Below are 21,701 nucleotides of genomic sequence, written 5' to 3'. Positions count from 1 at the left end.
GGGGGGGGTCCCCACTCCCCCAGGACCCCTGTACAGGCTAACTGGTCGGTAAGGTTAATGTTTTGGCCATGGGACCCTATATAATAAGTGTCCCCCGGCTGGCTGTTTGGGCCTGGGGCTGGTTCTTAAAATATGAGGTACCCCTATTCATTTTGTCCCCGGTATTTTGGGAACCAGCCCCAGCCCCAGCCCTGGGGCCTGGGGCTAGTTTAAAAAAATCAGCGGAGCCTTATTTAACTGATTTTCTGATATTTGAAAACCAGGCCATGAGCATGGTGCTGGTTACGGCCGTGGGGAGGACCCCAAGCCGTTTTATTTATTTTTCTTTTTTACACACTGCAGCCTGAATGGATCTGACTGATCTGTGCAGACTGCCTATACAAATAATACGAATGGATACAACATCGGGGATTACAAAGCAGTCGTATTTAACTGTTATGTAACTTCCCCTCCGAAACATAAATTTGCATACGGCTAAAACAGCCGTATGCATTCGTATTCATTCGTATTAAGAATACGAATATGAAAAATCGTATTCGTATTCTTAGTAAATTTCCCCCACAGTGTATCAGTATGAGCAATTACTAGCTTATTTTCACCTAAATTTCACCTAAATATTTGATATTATTACTTTTGTTTTGTGTTTTCTTAATAGTGTGCAGTCTCCACTCAGTGATACTAATTTGTGATTAACAGGATAGTTCCCTACAGTATGCACAAATGCCAACCACAACAATTGGCTGATAGTCAAACAAAACTATTACAAGAATTATTTTATTTTGCACAATATTAGCTTAAACATTGTACTTTACATATCTCTATGATTCTGCTGTTTTATGTACTGCACATTGCACTTTTACATTGTATTTATTACACACTGTACTGCTTATTGTACTGTCTATATATTTTGTGAGGTTGTTTTGTAAAAGATGTATATTTTTCAAATAAACTAATACAATTTTTATTAAAATTGTGAATTAATGCAAAAGCAGTGCCCCAACAAAGAGTCTTCTTTCCCTCTCCCACTTTCATATACTGTACTGACGCCAGCATTCTGTCTACTGCCGGGAGACCAGTGGCGGAATCCCAATTAGGATGCCAGGAATAAGGAAAGGAAAAATTACAAATGCAGCATCACTCTAAATGGCCCCTTAAGGTGCCCATACACTAGTAAGATTTATCTTCAGATCTGGCTGGTTGGAACAAAAACCTGGTTATGGATGAGGGACAGTTTGTCAGTTTTCCAGCATTTCCAAGCAAATGGTCAACTGTCATTTGCTCTCATCCATAACCATGTTTTTGTTCCAACCAGACAGATCTACAGATAAATCTGCGTGTGTATGGCCACCTTTACACTTGTGAGATTTTGTCAGATTTGACCCAATTCAGGTGGATTGGGTCAATTTATCTGACAAAATCTGATGTGCCTGTCTGACAAAATCTTATGTGCCTGATGTGTAGGACCCAATGCGCAATCCCGTGCCATTGGGTATAACCATAGGATAAATCTCAAGTCAATCAGGTCCAACTTGTTGGACAAGTGTAAGGGGGCCTACATCCAGATTAATATCACTTTAGGATTTCAGCATAATATAACTTTACTTTCAGCTTTTACGTTTCTGAAATAAAATTCTGATCATACATATTTTAAAGCATGAGAATTTATATTCAACCTATCTTTGTTATGTGTGTCATGATGTTATTTCATTTTAATTTGATAATTATTGATTTTACAGTGGAAAATACTAAAAAAGGGTAAATTATGTACACTCAAATCTGAAATAGTGCATGACAAATTTACAGATTGTGGCCCTGATTCAAGTTGGCTCAGTAAGCTGCGAATACCGCAGCTTACAGAGCACCTGAGACGCCGCCTGCCCAAACGCCCGTCTCCCCCGTCACCAATTCCCCTTGGTACCATGCCCCTGCTAGTAGAAGAAATCATTGGATGGTTGCTGACCATCCAATGATTTCCTCTGCCTGCGTACCCATGGGACAGCGCCGTCACTGACCCCGTCTGCCCCCTTCCCTCCCTCCCCATAAATATGTTCCTGCACATGCACAGACCCTCAAACATCAGAATGGGGCTGAATTCACCCCGTTCCAATTGATAGTGAATCACCCCCTATATACAGTTTGTACTGTCTGAAGCCTTGTGAACATTTTCACATTTTTAATAAATTATGAAAAAAGTTTTCTTAAGGTGTTTCCATAAGGATGTCATCATTAATCTCAAACTGTTTTTAGATCAAATATCTGTATCCTAATAGAGATACGCAAACTAGTTTTTTAAAGAAAGTTTACGACCGAAGGTAACAGACATATAGACTATAGAATTACAATCCAAAGATAATGATAGTGCTCTCTTTTAGGAATTTAACACACACACACACATACAGTAAAGTGAAAGTGGGAATTTTGGAATGGCAGTACGGAAAATGTAAAGTACTTAATTTTGCTTATTTCTTATAAAAAAATTGATAAAAGATTTTAAATTAATTAGTTTGAGTTTATTTGTCATCCTTCAATTTAATAATGTGAAGGACAACATTCCCTTCAGTTTGTCCACATATTTTATGATGGAAGTCACCAACACTGGTTTTGCCTACTATAGTGACCATAAATAATTTAAATTGTCTTTCAACCACCACCCCAGGGCACCCCTGCATATGTCCTGAGGCATACGGTTGGCAGGGCCACCATCAACTGTCCCGGGCCCGGCCACTATGACAGAATGTAGGTCTCAGGCAACTCTGTCCCCGCAGTAGTCATGGGCAAGACGGTTCGTTGGAATGAGTTGAGCCGCACGGCTCAGCTCAGTGAAGTGTGTTGAGGCAGTGACTCGGCTCTCGAGTCACTACTCATATGTAATTGCAGGCACAGGGAGACAGTGCAGGGCTCACAGCACACTCAGGGAGTAGCAGAGGCTCTGTCCCTCAGTGTGTGCTGTGTGCCGGCAGACAGGAAGTTAGTCAGTGGCTGGGCTCATGAGTAGTGTGGAATTGCAGGCACAGGGACACAGTGCACGGCTCACAGCACACTCTGGGAGTAGCAGAGGCTCTGTCCCTCAGTGTGTGCTGTGTGCCGGCAGACAGGAAGTTAGTCAGTGGCTGGGCTCATGAGTAGTGTGGGATTGCATACCCTCCAACATGACCCATTCCATTCGGTACACAATGCTCTGTTCCTGGACGTCCCTGGTAATGTATGATTGCCAGCACCTGTGTGGAACTAGGCAATTGAAGAGAAGGGTGTTTCAACACAGGTGCTGGCAATCATACATTACCAGGGACGTCCAGGAACAGAGCATTGTGTACCGAATGGAATGGGTCATGTTGGAGGGTATGGGATTGCAGGCAGAGAGACAGTGCACAGCTCCCAGCATAGACTTTACTTGGACTCAGCTGTTACTGCACTCTCTTTTCTCCTGCAGAGCCTGACGATTCAGAGAGGAGGGGCTGAGCTTACTATGCTATAATGCTGCTGCTGCTGTCTCGGCTCTTGCCACAGTGACTAACTCGAATCATGTATTCAGCTTAATGGTTCGAGTCACTGAGTCGAGGCAGCGATTCACTAGCCATCTGTACCCCGCAGCCCGCATGGCTGCCAGCACCCCTGCTCACTACACAGCTGAGCCAGCACTAGCAGTTCAGGGAAAAATGCAGCGCAAGGATGCGCCATGCTGGAGAGGCACTCTTCCCGAACTGTACATCCCCGCTGATATGCCTGTGTGCTGCTACTCCTGGCTGCCGCTGTGCCAGTCACACTCTGGGCAGCGTCAGCCAGCAGCCTGAAGCTCCAGTCCGTCGCTCCCTCCCTTCTGAGCAGCGCATACAGGGGCAGGAGGAACTGTATGCCTTCTCGCACACTGACAGCCTGAACTCTGTCCTCACAGGCTGTCAGTAACTACTGTGTGTGTTTGTGCTACCCCTGTTACTTTCTGTTCGGTTACTGAGCCCTTCTCTCTATATGCTGCTGCAAGGTGCTGAGCGTGTCTGATGCAGCCAGCTTACTCTTTGAATCCCTGCTATTGAACAGTGATTACTAATGAATGCTTATGTTAAAAGTATGTGTCTCCATTTTTTATGGACATTAGATGCTGGTGTATGTCCTATATATATGTTGTTGGTGAGTGCTGGTATTACGGCTTGAAAAGGGCCTTGTTGATTAAGGGCCAGATTCAGAGTTACTCGATAAGCAGCATTCTTTGTCTGCTTAGCGAGCGGCCACCCCACTGAACAAGCCACCCACCCCTGTGCCTGCATCGCCCAGATCTCCTCAGTAACATGCCAGCCGGGAGCCGCCACACAGAGCCCCCACCATGTGTCATGGCCGCCTGCACTCCCCGCCTGTGTTAAAGCAAAAGTTACATGACTCAGGACTAAATAATATTTGTAATACACCAGCATCTGGGAGAGGGGATGGGGGGGGGGGGCAGGGGTTAAAGTGAGGGGGAACACCTCTAATGGTAGGGGGAACTGAGTTCCACCTCTACCACAGGCCTGAACAGAAATTCCAACAAAAAAGCCTGTCCCAGCAGCTTCTGCTTCTGGCATGGCGTATGTGATGTCATGCCATCACCGCTGCCGAAGTGAAGAAGATCCACTAAAAAGAGCAGGATCTATGCTGCTGAAGACAGGGTGAGAGGAGGCTGGAAGGACACAGAAGTGAGGAAGCTGCTGGAGGGACATAGGGCAGAGAGCTTCTAAGAGACATGGACAGTGAGCTGCTGGAGTGACAAAGACAGATGTGTATAAGGGGCACTACTGTGTGATTTAATATTAATCAAGGGCAATACATGCAGTGTAATGTGTTTATGGCTATTCTACTGTGTGTTGAACTATTTGCTGGATTTACTATTTTGTGGCCAAACCCCTTCCTTGTGGGACCATTATCCCTTTATGGGAGGTAGGTAGGGCCCAAATTCCCTGGGATTGGTCTATTGAGGGGGGGGGGGGGGTATTTTGTCAGTCCAGGGCCCCACAATTTCTGATGGCAGCCCATTTGGGAACCTCGGATTTACAGTGTGCAACTAAATGTTCTCATTATTTCATCAACAACATATCCTGCACTTAGTCTGTGTTCAGCAAACAACAACAATTTTTTCACTTTAGAAAATATTTATAGTCTACTGTATATAGATGAAACAACGTTTATTTGTCCAGTCTTCTTACTTCTTAACTATTGTCTTTAGGGGGGTCTTTCTGTTGACTCCATAACAGACTTGGATGATGGAGCTGATCGCCTGCTTGAAGCTCTGCAGTTGTCACATTCTTCAGAACTGCGTTCTCAACATGAAGAAAATAGTCTACAGCTAAGTCTGAATCCAATTTTCAAGCAGGTGCCTCGAATTGTAGAGAGATGCTGCTCTCACATTGAAAAACATGGTAAGATATGTGATACATAAGTTAATATGGTACTCTTTACTTAGCACGGCGGCCATCGCGGGCATTGAATGCACTAAAAAATCGGTTGCGACGCGACCGACGCAATGCCCGCGATTTCCCATAGGGAACAATGTTAAATGTCTCAATTGACCCGATTTTCCTGTTCAATGCCTCAATTGACCCGATTTTTCCATAGGAAACAATGTTAAATGGCCCACAGAGGCCAAATAGGCACCCTGAAGTGTGAAATGGCCCCCACAATTGTTAACGCCACCCCACGATCAACGTGAACCCGAAGTGTGGCGAGCGCAGCGAGCCCGCGAGGGGCAGCGGTACACGTTCTACGACCCTTTCATACCCCCACTATCCACGTCGGCGTGGAGTTGAGAATAGAATAGTGTGGCGAGCGCAGCGAGGCACCGAGCCTGAAGCGTGGCGAGGGGACGCGGATACCTGTGAAGCCCGCAAAGGGATGCGTTTACCTGTGAAGGTATCCGAGTCCCCTCGCAGGGCTCACTGCGCTCGCCACGCTTCGGGCTCGGTGGCTCGCTACGCTCGCCACACTATTCTATTCTCAACTCCACGCCGACGTGGATAGTGGGGGTATGAAAAGGTCGTAGGACGCGTACCGCCGCCGCTCGCCACGCTTCGGGTTGACGTTGATCGTGGGGTGGCGTTAACAATTGTGGGGGCCATTTCATACTTCAGGGTGGCTATTTGGCCTCTGTGGGCCATTTAACATTGTTTCCTATGGAAAAATCGGGTCAATTGAGGCATTGAACAGGAAAATCGGGTCAATTGAGACATTTAAATCGTGGGCGCTGTGCTAGGTAAAGAGTACCGTTAATATTGAAGGATTTGGACAAGCAAGTTAATTAGAAACACACCTAACATTGTAGGTTCTGTGTGCAGTGCTGCTTACAGATGAAGCACATTTCTTATAGTGACTAGTGAATAAAAAAAAACAATGTATGTGGAGACAAGTGTATATGACATTGCTCCCCATTACACCCTCAGACATTCCAGTGAATTATGTAGCCAACCTTTAAAATAAACTGCCTAGCCTAGGAAGTGGCATTTTTTCTTACACTAGTCTTGGCATCATGGTGCTGGATGATTATAAGAGCTAATGGTATCAGATGTTTCCGTTGGAACAGACCTGTAAATATCACTTAACATGATCAGGCATATTGGCACAGAGGCATATTACGAGAGATGAGGGCCCGTGTACAGTCTCCATGTGGGCCCCTCCTCTCTAGCAGGTAGTGGCAGGGTACTTGTTTCCTAGCACGGCGCCACCGATTTTAATTGTATGGCATCAGGTCTATGAGATCGGGTCGCATCGCATCGCATGCGACCAGATCGCATGCGATGCGATTAGACCCGATTTTTAATTGTACAGCCACCCTGATGGCTGATTCCTATGTTAAATGCCCCCCCAGACCCGATTTTTAATTGTACACCCACCCTGATGGGTAATTAGTATGTCAAATGCCCCCCCATTGTTAACGCCACGCCACTATCAACGCCAACCCGAAGCGTGACGAGTGCAGCGAGCCCGCAAGGGGCGCGGTACGCATCCTCTGAACTTTTTATACCCCCACTATCCACGTTGGCGTGGAGTTGATTTTAGATAGTGTGGCGAGCCACCGAGCCCGAAGTGAGGGTATGAAAAGGACGCGTACCACCACCAATGTTCCCTCTAATTTTACGAAGGCTGTGTGCGGCAAAAGATTTTGGCTGTGTGTCACTTATATATAACAGGAAAATGACGTTCAGCATTTGTGTTAACTTTACTTCAAACTGATATTAAACATTTAAACATTCAAAACACAGCACACAATGTAGTTAATAGGTGAAACACACATTAATTGAGTCCACAACTACAAAAAGGGAACACTGCTGCTTTGTGCGCTCTGTTGTAATGTCTGTGCGCATGCTCGTCGAGTTGTGTGCATGCGCGCACAGCTTAGAGGGAACACTGACCGCCGCCCCTCGCTGCGCTCGTCATGCTTCGGGTTGGTGTTAATACTGGGGTGACGTTAACAATGGGTGGCCATTTCACATAATAATTACCCATCAGGGTGGGTGTACAATGAAAAATTGGGTGTGTGGGTGCATTTAACATTGTAATCAATGTGAAAACGCATCGCATCGCATCACATGCCAAGTGTTAAAACCCGAATATCGGGTCAGATCGGGTCCCATCGCATACCTTAAGTAATGGTATGCGATTAGACCTGATGGGCGCCGTGCTAGGAAACAAGTACCGTGGCAGTAACTGTGACTATGAGCACTAGGTTGTGAGCAGGTCTCTTGGAAAATAGCCTAGAAAGCCATTTTCACAGTGATTTTCCCTATATGTGCATCACCTAGTGCCAAAAGTCTCGACTGCCATGGGACTCTGACTGCACAGCGTCTTTTCCCTTCATGCTGGGGGGAATTCCAACTGCCCCCCCCCCCCCCCCCCCGCTGCGGGACATTTCATATACCAGGAAGTCCAGGCTCAGCCTCACTCTTCACCCGGCCAGCACTATTCAGTAAGGCCTGAGAGGAGCTGTCTGTGCACTTCAGCTCCCCCTACAGGCAGCCGGCTCCAGGAGAAAAAAAAATGCTTTTCTGTGCTGTCGGACCTTACTGCAATCGTGCGTGGGGGGGCTGTCATTAGGAGGTGCCTGTGCACCCCCGGCACCCCCTGTGCGCACGCCTATGATGCCACACAGTAGTGTCGCTTACAAATAATGCCCATAGCAGTATTGCTTATATACATAATGCCCACAGCAGTTTTACCCCTTACACAAAATATCCACAGTAAGTGTCTTTTATACACTAATCTATCTCTTTCCTTCCAGCAGCTTCATCTCCTCTCTTGTTAACTTCAGTGACGGAGACGGCATGACATCACATACGACGTGCCAGAAAAAGGAAGCCGCTGGGACAGGCTTTTCTGTTGTAATTACTGTGCAGGACTGTGATGAAGATGGAACTGAGTTCCCTCTACCATAACAGGTGGTGGAACTCAGTTCCACCCCACTCTAACCCCATTTGTGTGACTCACAATATTGGCATATAGTCACGTTAGTATGCCACCCTTTTGGTAAATTTATGCCTTTACTGCACACAAATTGCAGAAGACTTGTCAATCACTAGCAGTCTGCTGCTGATCTGTGTCTGATGTCACAAACCTCTACTGGTAATATATGCATATGGGTCTGTCACATCTGCAAAGTACCAAACATCAGTAGTTTGCAGCATGCACTACAAAACAGGCCATATCTGAATTAAAACCACTAGGAATTTGACATTTGTGCAGTCACATATCTTCCATGATCATTAGTTACATTTGACAGCCTCAGCCAATATCAATCAGCCAGAGTGTTATTAACTATAGTTGCCAGAAATGACAGCCAATATGAACATTTGCAATTGCAGCTTCAGCCAGCCACAGCTTCGGTACAGCAAATAAATAAGATTCAGCCTGTTTCCTATTGGCTACTGCACATCAAACTGATCTACAGGTTGAGTAAGGCAGTGGTGTCCACAATGTCAACGGTATACAGACTATTCACAATTATCCTGAACTAAAACATTTTGATATACTTACAGAGGACAATAATATAAAAACATCAATTTTTGTGGTTTGTTTCAGGACTGCAGACAGTTGGAATATTTCGTATTGGGAGCTCAAAGAAAAGAGTTGAACAAGTGAGTAATTTAGTTATATGCTGTGTAAAAAAAAGAAACAAACAAAAAAAATACGGTACTTGTGTATTAGCCGGGCTCCCAATTAGCATATGTACGCAGGTGTAGGCTAAGCTACGCTGTCAACGTAGTCCAACGGCTGCCTAGCGTAGTGACTCCGTGGCAGCCCAGCGTAGTTAGCGTAGTGAATCCACGGCAGCCTGGCTCTGTCCCCGGCATCCATGGCTCTGTCCCCAGCATCCATGCCAAGCCTAGTGAGCGCCTCTCACACAGCGCCGGTAACCGCCAGATCCCCTGCGCTGGCGGAGAGGGGATCATGCGGGCACCGGTGGAGAGACGCTCCAGCCGTCTCAGTAATTATTAGCACGTGCGCCTCATGCATAAAGGGGGTATGCGGGCGCACGTGCGTCCTATGCACAATAAAGGAGGCATTTTCAAACCCCAAGTATACACGCCAGCTCGAAGCGTGGCGAGCGCAGCGATCTCTGCGAGGGTACGCGTTACGCATCCTCTCGACCTGTTCATACCCCCACTATCGATGCCGGCTTGGATTTGGTTTTAAAAAGTGTGGCGAGCCCGAAGCGTGGCGAGCGCACTCAGAACACATGTGAAGTAATCACACTTTTTAAAGTCAACTCCACGCCGACGTGGATAGTGGGGGTATGAACAGATGGTGAGGACGGGGAAGAAGTAAAGTCGCATGGCACAAGGTTGGGTCTGTACGACGGGTGTGGCAGAACCTTCTTGAACTGCAGGTGCTGCAACCCTCTTACCAAAGAGGAAAGAGCACATTAAGGGTCAACACTTTAGCTAGCCATAAGTTGGCTAGCTAAAGTAGCATACATCTCTGAAGCTTCTGCAAACATTAATATTTTTGTGTACATGTAACCTGGCAGCCTGTATTAGTACTCCCACCAGCTCAGCACATCATAAATTAATATACAGCATGAACATTTTGGAGATCAGGATTGTGCAAGAATGGAAGGAATAAGAATTTATGAGAATTTAAACCAGCCGTATGCCGTATCATGTGCCAGAGTTTCCTGGTATTCCAAATTAGAGGATTATTTTTGAGATTTTGAGGCATCAAAAGCATACTGTATGTTACGAGCTGGCTCTGGCAGGTCTGTGTAAATGCAGCCTGACTCCTGTGTCCTCAAGGTGGAGCACAGCTGCTGCTTGATTTAACCTTTAGCCTGGTGTGTCAGGCTGCTTACCTGTAGCAAGTCTCCTCATTAAGGGAGCTTGTCTGCCTTGGCTATTCTGATTGGAAGTCTGTCCTTTATCTCTCATGCTACCTTTCACCCAGACGCCGGTGATTTTCCTTGTGCAGCCAGTCCTAGTCTGTTTTGCCTGTCAGCATCTTGTGCAAGCCTGAAGTCTGTGTCCTTGCTGTGCATCTGGGATTGTGTCGCAGATGAGTCCAAGTTTCTTCCTGTCCCTTGGTACTGGCTACAGATGTCCTGACCCAGACCTGTACATAGATAAGTGTCCTTGTACCATCTAAGCATTTGTATTCTCTGCTAATTGCAGTGCAGTATTATCTATGTGTGAAGTTATATGGTGTCTCTCTGGTATTCCCACAAGCTATCATCAGTGTTATTGTGGGAACCAGCTCCGTGTTATAACACTTTTCTGCAGAACTACATGTATAGGTCTAGCTGTTGGAGTACTGTGTAATTGTTAACACCTTCATGCATTGTTGCATTTAGGGTAGTATGGTGGGGAAGCTGTATCGTTGCTTCCTACTTCACTATATTCCTAATTAATCCAGCTAGGGTTCATTTGTTTAAATAAATGTATGTTAGGCTGCTGGAGGATTCACCCCCCCACACACACACCCCCACACCCTTTTTACGGGTTTCAGTCAGTTATCTTTTTTTCCTTCTCTCAGTTTCGGTTGATTGTCCTACTTAAGACCTGGCGCATAGGGGTTGGAGCAGGCCTAACTCGCTGATGCTATAGGTGAAGTCTAGCATTGCATGCGTCAATCGACCATTGGGAGAGACAACAGAGTTAGCAAGTATAAGTGTTGCTGTGATCCTCACCACTCACGGACATGGACTCACAGTCTAGTCTGGAATCCACTCAGAGTCCTTCCAGCAAATACGCTAGCACTGACCAAAAAACCCTCTCAATGGAGATATTTGCATAATTTTCCCAGTTGTAAATACCAATCAGAAAGGTTCCTGCCTGGTTATACATTTGTATATCTGGTAAACCTATCCCACCATCAGTTCTAGTTTGCTGCAATTCCAGACTTCATATTTTTGGGTTCTTAACATGCCAAATAAAATTCTTAAATGTTTTTTTTTTTAAGATGTTTCAAATCCTTAACAGTGAGAATTAAGGAGGTGATACATAAGCCTCAGAAAGGAGATCTGTTTAATTAAGTTAAACCATCCCAAATAGGATAAAGGAAGCTTACCTGTAGGTGATCTGACAAGACCTTCGGAAGAAGTTTGGCATTTGCATATTAGAGACATATGTGCCTGTAAAATTTTAAAAGAATAGGGTCCCTTTGGGGATTGGGGAGCAATATAGTGGTTGAGTTTATAAAATACAGGAAAAGGGGAACTATTTTTCAATAAATTATTAAATAAGTCCAATAAAGCCAGTTCTACTTGCTGCTGCAGGAACTTGTAAAATTCATTAGAAAGTCCATCTGAAAACGGGGACTTAAGGGGTGTTCACATGGGGTGATTTGGCCATATGTTTTTGAGTAGATAGTCAAAATCATTTAGAAAGTTAGCCAGAAATGCCCCGGTGTACACTGCGGGTGATCGCGATGTGCGGCCATGCGGCTTTGCTATTTCCCGGGCAAATTGACTGCGCAGGCAGGTCAGTCTTGATTAGCTTCCACACCATGCAGCTGCCTATCCCCGACAGCATAACTACACATCTTGGTTTTGACTAAGCCAAATCGCTTTTCAAAATCGCGCAGCCCAAGCCTATGTGTACAGTGTACCACTACTGTACTGTACACCCCTTTACCCAGATGTAATTTAAATACAGCCAATAGTACATTATTAATAGTGATGTCTTCACTAAGCAGCTTAATCTGGCTAGATGTCATAACAGGCAACAAGGCCTCACAAAGCATGTTCTTATGCTCAATGGGATCATATGCTATATCTTGGTTTAGTAACATATTTGAAATGTTCATTATACCCCCTGTAAAAGTTATTTGTGAGAGGATCCCTAACTGCAGTAATATGGTCTGGACATCTTAGATAGGTAAGCATTTTTAGTATGCCATTAAATTATGTTGAGTAAAAAATAATTGTTCTGGCTGTACATTGGAGATCTCTGTAGAATTATCAATGTAAAGGTGGTCATACATAAGTACGATTTGGTATGTCATTTATTTATGATTCCCATCCAATGTGCCGTCCCGTTTGCATTGGATCAGATCCAAAGATTGTCACTGCTACACCAAGGATATATCATATACCAGGGCAGTCCTTTGTGAGAAAGATGAAGTATGACAGCAGTCATCCTATTGCAAAGGAGATTACTCAGTCCTTGACAGCTATGTTGGTGTTAGACATGTGTCCAATATCCGTCATTAGTGCAGTGGGATTTAGAGAATTGATGGAGGTAGTGTATCCCGGTACCAAATCCATCTAGATTCTACTTCACTAGGCAGGCGATACCCAGGATGTACAGAGATATCAGAAAAAGTGTCCTCAATGTCCAGAAAAATGTGGTTGTACCCACTGTCTACCAAACCACAGACATGTGGGCAAGTGGTACAGGGCAGACACTGCCAGCTTGAGTCAGGTCATTCCCCTTGTCAAGCTTTTGCAGAAGCAGCTGCAGAAAGTGGAGGAGGAGCTAAAAAGGTGTGATTCCAAATATGTAGGTCTTGTGGATGAAGCCCTTCATTCACTTTGCTAGGATTTGAGGGTGGTCAATATTTTGAAATCAGAGCACTAAATTTTGGCCACCAGGCTTGTTCCTCGGTATAAAGCCTATGTTATGTCTCTGTTTCCAGCGGACGAGTCTACAAGCGGTGCAAAGACCTGTTGGTCAGGAGATTGTCATCTGAAGCAACAGCTCATTCTTAATTTTCTCCCGCAACTGGGGCTGCAAGGAAATAGCTCAGATTTCCTAACTGACCCAATGGCGGTGATGCAGGGCAAGCAGGATTGAGTCAGACTGAAGGACCTGCCAACAATTTCTGACATGTCACCATTGAAAAATTGGTGGAATATTACATTGGTGACAGCATCCAAATAGGCATGTCAGACAGTCTGTATCTGTACTGTCAGGAAAAAGAGGCCTTTTGGAGGCCCCTGTACAAACTAGCTATATTTTACCTGTGTTGTCCCCACTCCAGTGTGTATTCAAAAGAGTTTTCAGTGCACCCAGGAACCTGGTCAGCAAGCAGCGTAGGAGGTTGGCTCCACAAACTGTGGAGAAGATGATGTTCATCAAAATGAATGATCATTTCTTCCACAAAGACCAGCAATTGTCTCCAGAGCGTACAGAGGGATGTGTGATGGTGGATTCCAGTGGGAACGGATTAATACACTATGAGGATGAGGGTGTTCACACTGAAGGGGATGAGAAATTGGAGAAGGAAGATGAGGATCACATCTTGCCTCTGTAGAGCCAGTTTGTACATGGAGAGATTCATTGCTTCTTTTTTTTGTGGGGACCCAAACAAACCAATAATTCCAGCCATATTCGTGTGGCAGACCCTGGTGCTGAAATTATTGTTTTGTTAAAGTGTGCATTTCCTATTATGCAACTTAAGGGTGGGTGGGAGGTTCCAAGGATAATTCCATAATGCACCTCTTTTTTTGCATTATGGAGGTTATTCTGGTTGGTGCGTAAATTTCCGAATTCTTTCGGAGCGGACCGCACGCCACGCTGTGCGGACATCGTACGAAGAAACGCCCACCGGTTCTCCGCATTCGGACGGACTCACTCTTTAAGAAGAGGGCGTGTTTACGGATGACATCCAAACCTTGCGTGTGCGGTGGACACACACATATTCTGCACAGTCTTACAGCGTCTGCACGGTCTTACAGCGTCAGAACGGACGGGAACCTGCCCGTACGCAACGATGCGGTGTATTTCCGCAAAACATACTACTATCATCGGAACTCATACATCTCACACCCTTATGCAATTAGGCTACCTCATTGCACCCTTATGCAATTAGGCTACCTCATTAAAAAAGGATTGTTTTTAATGGTCATCTATTATTTTTCGAATTGATCATTAAACAAATTACTAGCACTTTAGATTAACCCTTACATCATGCAAAGTTCCAAACATTCTTTCTTGCCCCTTTACGCCCATGTGTTATGTATACATGTATCATAAATTATTCTTCAAATGCAAACACACAAATACACACCAACACACTATGTACATCTTTACATTACCCTTCACTTTTAAGCACTTGTATGCAATAAACCCATCTATATACTGTATATACCTTTTGCAACTTACATAAATATACAACACTATTTATACCTATACTGTAAAATGATACAAAAACACACAGACCACTTCTAACTTTCATATAAACATTTATTGAACTACAAAATAAATTTAAAACAATTTATAGCAGCAGGTCACACAGGTCCTGCACATCCGCTGCCAGGAGGAGCAGGTGCTGGCGCATTCTTTGGAGGGCCCCTCGCACACCCTCGCCTTCTTCCCTTTGGTCATCTGTGGGCATGTTAAAGGGGGTTCAACATTAAAGTATGCTATTCAGGTTGACATTGCACATTGTGATACCTACATTCAATTCTAACTACCTACAGCATGATAAATCATACATATCCACAATTAAATAGCCAATAGTGTTTCAAAATCAAATAAATACTATGATGGTGACACACACACAGTGGCTTACACTACACAATATGTTACTTATAACATTGCCAATGTATGTTTCAAAAGCACAACAACACTTGAGCCTCACTCACACTTGTCCTGCCTTAACAATCACCAGTGTACTAGAAAGCAACATCCACTAGAACTTGTCACATTTTGCCATACATATAAACCTGCATGTCACTGCTCAATTCTAAACTGCAGGATAGATAGATAGATAGATAGATAGATAGATAGATAGATTACATACATACCACATGAAAAGGCTGGGCTAGTCCCTCTACCCCTTACTCCATGAATCATTGTCACATTGCCAGATAGGTGAAGGTGCACCACTAATCCTCTCCCATGCACCAAACATTTTTTAAGTAAAATCCATCCTACATAATTGGTTTAAAAAATACATGGCAACAACACGGGCCCACTGGCTAGAGGGGGGCCCAGGGGCACTTCCCACTTGTGACTCCATTATAAATCAGGCCTGCCCATACTCCATGTATGTATTATTTGTTCTTGTATAGAAAGACCCTTCATAAATAATCAATAATCACTTACATGAGCCTCCAGATTCTACGTTTGCAGCAGGGCCCTATAACCACAAAGTGTGTCTGTTGCTAACCACTTGGTTTTACTAGTCTTTACTATAGTAAAGCAAAATGTAATCAGCTGTGCAACATAACAAACTGTACCTAAATAAGTAAGTAATGAGGCATTACGTCTACGTACCACTGCCTGAGTGAGTGGCTAGGGAGAGGGGTGTGTGTAGGGGGAGTGGAGTGGAAGTGTTCCGCCTCCTGGCGGCCCTCCTCCTCCTCCTCCACCTGGCCCACCTCCTCCACCTGGCCCGCCTCCTCCACCTCCTCCAGGCCCGCCTCCTCCACCTCCTCCTGGGCCTCCTCACGGGCCTCCTCCTGGGCCTCCTCTGGCTCTCTCCCGCGCTGTGGGAAAAATTGACAAAATGGATGAGTGTCATTTTACAGTCAAATTTCTATTACAATTACATATTATATCCCCATTACTGCATGTGAAAGAGGAAGTATCACACATATATTGTATATGCCATTTCTCAATCATCAACACCCACTTTACCTCATGTTAATAAATTTGATACTAATGTGAAAATGAAAGGATTCACTGTTAATCATGTATGAATAGCGAAAAAACTTACACCGTTCAATACGGCGCCTCAAACGCTGGAGGAGCTCTGGCTGGTGCCTCCGCAGGTCGGACCATCACCTCTCCAGCTGGGCGATGGTCCTCCGCACGTGTGTGCGGGCGAGTATCCTGCGCCGGGCAGCAAAGTACGCCCGGCGCTTGTCTCGATTAGAGAAATATGGGCCCGCACGCCCCAGCCTCTGCTCCATTACGGCAACTAGGGCCAGCAGCTCTGCAGTGGAGAAAGGTGCTGCACGTCCGTAAGAAGCCATTTTAGCTATGGCGCATGATAAATACTCATGTCCTGTGATTGGTTGTGAAGTGTACTATTTGGTATAAACTTTATTATTCATATTGACATGAACATTTTGTATGCGCCCAAGCAACCCTTGCCATAGGTTGGCATCGCTGATAGGGTGAAGGAAGAAGGAGATCCAAAATACTCACCAACCATGGGTGAAAACAACAGGTTAAATAGTGTGCCACAATATACAGTTACACATATATCTGTACAAGGTACTAAATTAGACAGCCTTATTAGTCTGAAAACATACAAAATAGTGCTATACCTTTTCCCATTAATAGGCCATGGTGCCATTTATACACTTACCTTATACCGGCCCACACTATCGATGTGGTTTTAAATGTACCTAGCAGCAAGCCAGTATTTATAGGCCTATCACATGTGATTGGGATGCAATCAGTGATTACTAATGCATGAGTTGTGGACTGGATTAACATATGGAATGGGTTAGTGTCATTTGTTGTACACAAGGCTATTTTTCAGTAGGCTCCAGCAGGAACTGAGGCCCTTATTCTAGTTCACTCTTTCTGACAAAATATTTCTTAGATGGACAAATCCATGTGCACTGCAGGGGGGCAGATTTAAAATGTGCAGAGAGAATTAGATTTGGGTGAGTCATTTTGTTTCTGTGCAGGGTAAATACTGGCTGCTTTATTTTTACACTGCAATATAGATCTCACTTTGAAGTAAAACCCCTCCCAAATCTAATTATCTCTGCACAAGTAACACCTGCCTCACCTGCAGTGCACATGGTTTTGTCCATCTAAGAAATATTTTGTCAGAAAGAGTGAACTAGAATAAGGGCCTCAGTTCCTGCTGGAGCCTGCTGAAAAATAGCCCTGGTTGTACATACCAAACAAGTGCACAGTACAAAAGAACATTCACAGATCTAATTTATGTCTGGCTAAAGGTGCAGTTGTTCATTGTGATTAAAATCTGGCATGAGTTCAAAATCAGACTTAGATTGTACGCCTGGTTTTGTACATTTGATTTTCCGCTGGTATGGGCGTGGCCTATGCGCCGCACAAACACCACGGTGTACATCGCCGTACGGTACGCTGCCGCACAGAACGCAGGGTGGGGCTGATGTACGCCTAATACATCAATGTGTATATATAGGTGTGCACAAAATACAATTTTGTGCTGCAAACATGTCTGGTTCACAATCATAGGGAGAACAGGAGCATCAGCGCCTCCTAGCTCGCCTGGACTCTATCACCTCCAATGTGGCCCTCACCAGAGACCAGCCATTGGGAGGTGAGCAGGCAGCTGGCCCATCTACAGCTGGCCAATCTACAGCTGCCCAATCTACAGCTGGGCCATCTTCTGCCTCAGCAGAATCATTGGGAACACAGCAGGTGGCTTCACAAGAGAGTAGCCTGGCCAGCACTTCAAGTACAGCGACTGGTAGCCGTGGCCGTGGCCGAAAGAGGCCAACAGAGGAACCAAGCACCAGGAACATGGCATTTGAAGCGCAGGAGCTTGCCATACTGGTACCCCGTGCACGGGATTGGATAGAGTTGACACAGGACAGGTTGACACACACAAGGAGATGGAAGATTTGGGAGGACATAACTGTGGAGATTAATGCGGTAGCTCCACAAGTTCGTGAGACGGAGCACGTGAAAAAGATGCAAGTTCAAGTATGTTACATTTTGAGCAGAACAACACCATTAATGTTTTTATTAGATGTTAGATGGATTTGGTAAATAGTCGGTCACGTTGCTAGGAGCAACAGACATGATTGCCATGTCACTTATTCTATATTTATTGTCGGGTGAGTGTGAATGTTTCTTCAAAGTGTTGCTTTTATCGTTTAACATAATGTAAGTTATGTTGAATGAAGCACACGTTGAAATCTGTAGCAGATTTCAATGCATGCTACATCAAACGTCAGGGGTGACATGTAATAATATTTAAACTTTGGTTGCAGGTGGCATGACTTCAAAACCAACCTCAAGAAGAAAATGACCGCACGTTGGACCCACAGCCACACCTCTGGGGCTGGCCCCATGCTAGGCCGCCTGAAGCTCACCCCCCTGGAGGAGTTGGCTCTGCCGTGCATTGCTATTGAGGAGGTCCGGGGGGTGAGCAACATGGATAGTGAGGCCCCAGTGGAAGTGTTTGCGACTGATTTAGAAGGTAATTTGTTTGCATGGCATAAGTAGTTTGTACTAATTTTATAGGAATGTGTTGTAATTGTAAGTTTCTCTTTCAGCATCATCTCCAACGTGCGGTAGTGATACTCTTGAGGAGGCGGAGGAGTCAGTGCCACCTGCCACACGTGCCAGCCATGTGCAGCAGCAGCAGCCAACGGCCACACAGGATTTGGACAGGTGGGTGCAGATGCTTGGGCAGATTCGCCAGCAGGGAGACTTAGCATCAGAGCGGCTGCGTAGGACCGAGGAGGTCATTCAGGGTATTGCCAGCACCCAGCAGACAATCGCTGCCACCCAGCAGGCCATGGCTGCCACCCAGCAGTCCATAGCTGGCAGCCTGCAGGTGTTGGCAGAGCAAGCCCGGCGCCAAAATGACCTCCTCCTCCGCCATAATGAGCTTGTGGCGGAGCTACTTACCACCAATAGGGCCCTATTGTCAGCCGTTTCTGGTGTATTCCCTACACCAGCACTCCCTGCTGGCAGAAGGGGAATACCATCCCCCCCTTCCACATCATCTGCTCCACCTGCCCCACCATCCCAACGTGGCCGTGGAGCTGCTGCACGTGGCAAGGACCCTACCAGGGCCAAACGGTCCCGAAAATGAACTTGGCTCCGCATTAATCTCCACCCTTATGTCTTCCCAAATCTTTCATTTTGCTGTGTGTGTCAGCTTCATGTGTGCAACCCAATCCCGTGCACAGGGTACCCACATTTGCCCTCGTTTCAAATGTTTTGTTTGGTTCCCCTGTTGCCCTCTCTCTGCTACCATTACTGTCTGCTGTACTTGAAGTGTTGGTGGTATACTTTTCTTGTGACGCCACCTGATGTGTTCCTTATGATTCTGCTGAGGCTATGTATGAAAAGAATAATTTTTTTTACATTTTTGTTTGTTTTGTACATTCCTGTTATGGTCCCTTTATTTTTTGGCATGTGCCACATAACATGCTATTAAAATGTTATGCTTTCCCTAACTGTAATAAATTTTTCATTTGATCCCCAAATGTGTGGTGTTATTTCTGAATGTAAAAGTGACATGTATATTTATATTAGTGATGTACCAAGTTCTGTCCATTGCTTGCAGTGTAAATGTGTGTAAAAGATGCAGCCATGCTTTCAGCATATATTTGTGTGTTTAGTAATGGTCCATTTAGGCTGCAATGGTTCCAATTGAAGCAATGAAAAGAGTGTAATTAATGAGTAATGAGTAGAGGAGTGGATTGTATTGTGTTCAGCTGACTGTGGTTCAGGTGCGGCCGTACTAATTGGGCGATCCGAATGCCTAGCGCATGACCGAGTGGTGTCCGCAAAGTGAAACTTGGTTATGAAGACCGAATATTTCCTGGCTGTTGGTTCGTTTGCAGTCGGTGTTCTGTCCGAATGCATGCCTACCAGAATTAGTGCACTCCCTCGTGTACGCCCATGTTTACGCCCAGTTTAGCCCACTTTGAAACTACGCCCCTGTGTACTTCCGAATGACGCCCATATTATGCCCATATTTCCCGAGTGAATGCGGTGCACATATCTGTACGGTATTAGTGAGAACGAGTACGGAGACCATGCGTGGCACATGCGCATAGCGTTGCCCATGCATGCGCAGATGGCTAAAAAATGTCATCCGAAAGAATTCGGAAACTTACGACCAGAATAAGGCGTTATGTGCTCTTTGAGGCCTAGTTTTTAAAACTGCCATCCTGTATGCCACTGTACTGCCTCTCCTAGATTTACCAGGTTTTTGTGCCACCCATTTGTGTTGCTTAGCATAGTCATCCAGCTACCTCGGTGCAACCTATTGGCCTACAAACAATATTGGAGGTGTTCAGAAGGGAATGGAAATAAGTGGAAATTTATTAAGGTTATTAATAGCATAGGAACAAGAAAATGCCCAAATTCTGTGATTTTAGCTGTTTTTTATGGTTTTTAAAAGAAAAATACAGATCCAAAACCAATAGCTGAAAGGGTAGTTTTGCCAAAACCAATTCAGATCCAAAACACAAAACCTGAAAAGTGCCATGTGCACACCCCTATTAGATATCCTATGCAGCAAAGTTCATGTTTTTAGATATACTGTAGCACTCTCACAGCTGATGTTTAGTTGGTTATGTATCAAACATACATTTTTATAGTTGAATGCTACAAAGTTTCCTGTTTTAATAAGGCTCTTTGACAGCCAAGTCATGTTAGTCAAGCATCCAAAGCAGTTTGGTTACTGAATTGGGAGGGTTGTAGTTAGGCTGCGTTGTAGTGGTGGAGGGTTAGGCATGGGTTAGGAGCGGTACGGAGAAGGTAAGTATATTTACCATTGTCAGGTTTCATAACATCGGGATGCGCTGTCAGTCTTCTTACCACTGGCATACTTACCGCTGCTTCCATTCATATTGGAAAAGATGAACATCATTCTGTAGCCCCACCAACTGCTCAGGTCACAGGAGCATGTGATTGGCTTCACCAATCCAGTCTCAACAAATTCCCATTAGCTGTCAGCAGAAACATCTCTTAGCTGTTTCCTGTTTCCCCCACCATCAGGCTCTTCCATAATGCAAGTAACAAGCCGCCTTTATGCCTCAGGAAAGCCAGAGGTCTATAGCAGCCGAGTTGAGCCACTGAATGCAGTGATTGACACAGATGGATGCAGCATCAGACCAGCACTAGGGATTGAATAGAAGGGGATTGACTTGCAAAGACGCAAGTCACAAAAAAGCAAAATGTGCTTTTTGGGCGCACTCTTTGTATATAATTATGTAATGTAGTATTGATTCATTAAAACGTAACTTTTATTAAGACTTTACCTAAAAGAAGGATGACTATCTAACTCTTCTTTGAAAAGAAAAATTCTCACTTGAAAGAGAAAAAGATTAAAATGTCCGCAAATGCCAGTATTTGCTCTGCTATGAATGAGTCAGAGCATAAATTGGTCAGGCATGCAGTTAACGTTACTGGTCATGGGCATTTCTTTTGTAACGCTGCCTATTTATTGAGGCGTTGTGTGACCGTGATTACTCACTCCCTCTGATTATTTTTCAGGGCAAGTGCTGACAATTTTATTGTGACTAATAGTGGAATATATGTCCTATTGTGGTCACTGTCAGGTTGCTCCTTGTGTTCAATGCTTGTGGTTATGTATTAATGGTCTAATAGGTCTAA

General features: G+C 44.9%; 1 protein-coding gene across 2 annotated transcripts in view; it reads left to right on the top strand.

The window, feature by feature from the left end:
* Positions 1-21,701, top strand: part of LOC146035549 (rho GTPase-activating protein 6-like) — a 298,256-nt gene that overhangs the window by 197,801 nt on the left and 78,754 nt on the right. For both annotated transcript variants that reach the window (XM_083159068.1, XM_083159066.1), the window contains 2 exons: positions 5,192-5,384; positions 9,034-9,089. In XM_083159068.1, coding sequence (XP_083015194.1) covers positions 5,192-5,384; positions 9,034-9,089 — 249 coding nt within the window. The remainder of the gene's footprint in view (positions 1-5,191; positions 5,385-9,033; positions 9,090-21,701) is intronic.

This window comes from Crinia signifera, chromosome 9 (assembly GCF_055691185.1).
Source record: "Crinia signifera chromosome 9, ASM5569118v1, whole genome shotgun sequence".
In the NCBI taxonomy this organism is placed as follows: domain Eukaryota; kingdom Metazoa; phylum Chordata; class Amphibia; order Anura; family Myobatrachidae; genus Crinia; species Crinia signifera.
Note: the sequence above shows the minus strand (reverse complement) of the source record. Positions and strands in the feature narration are given on the sequence as shown.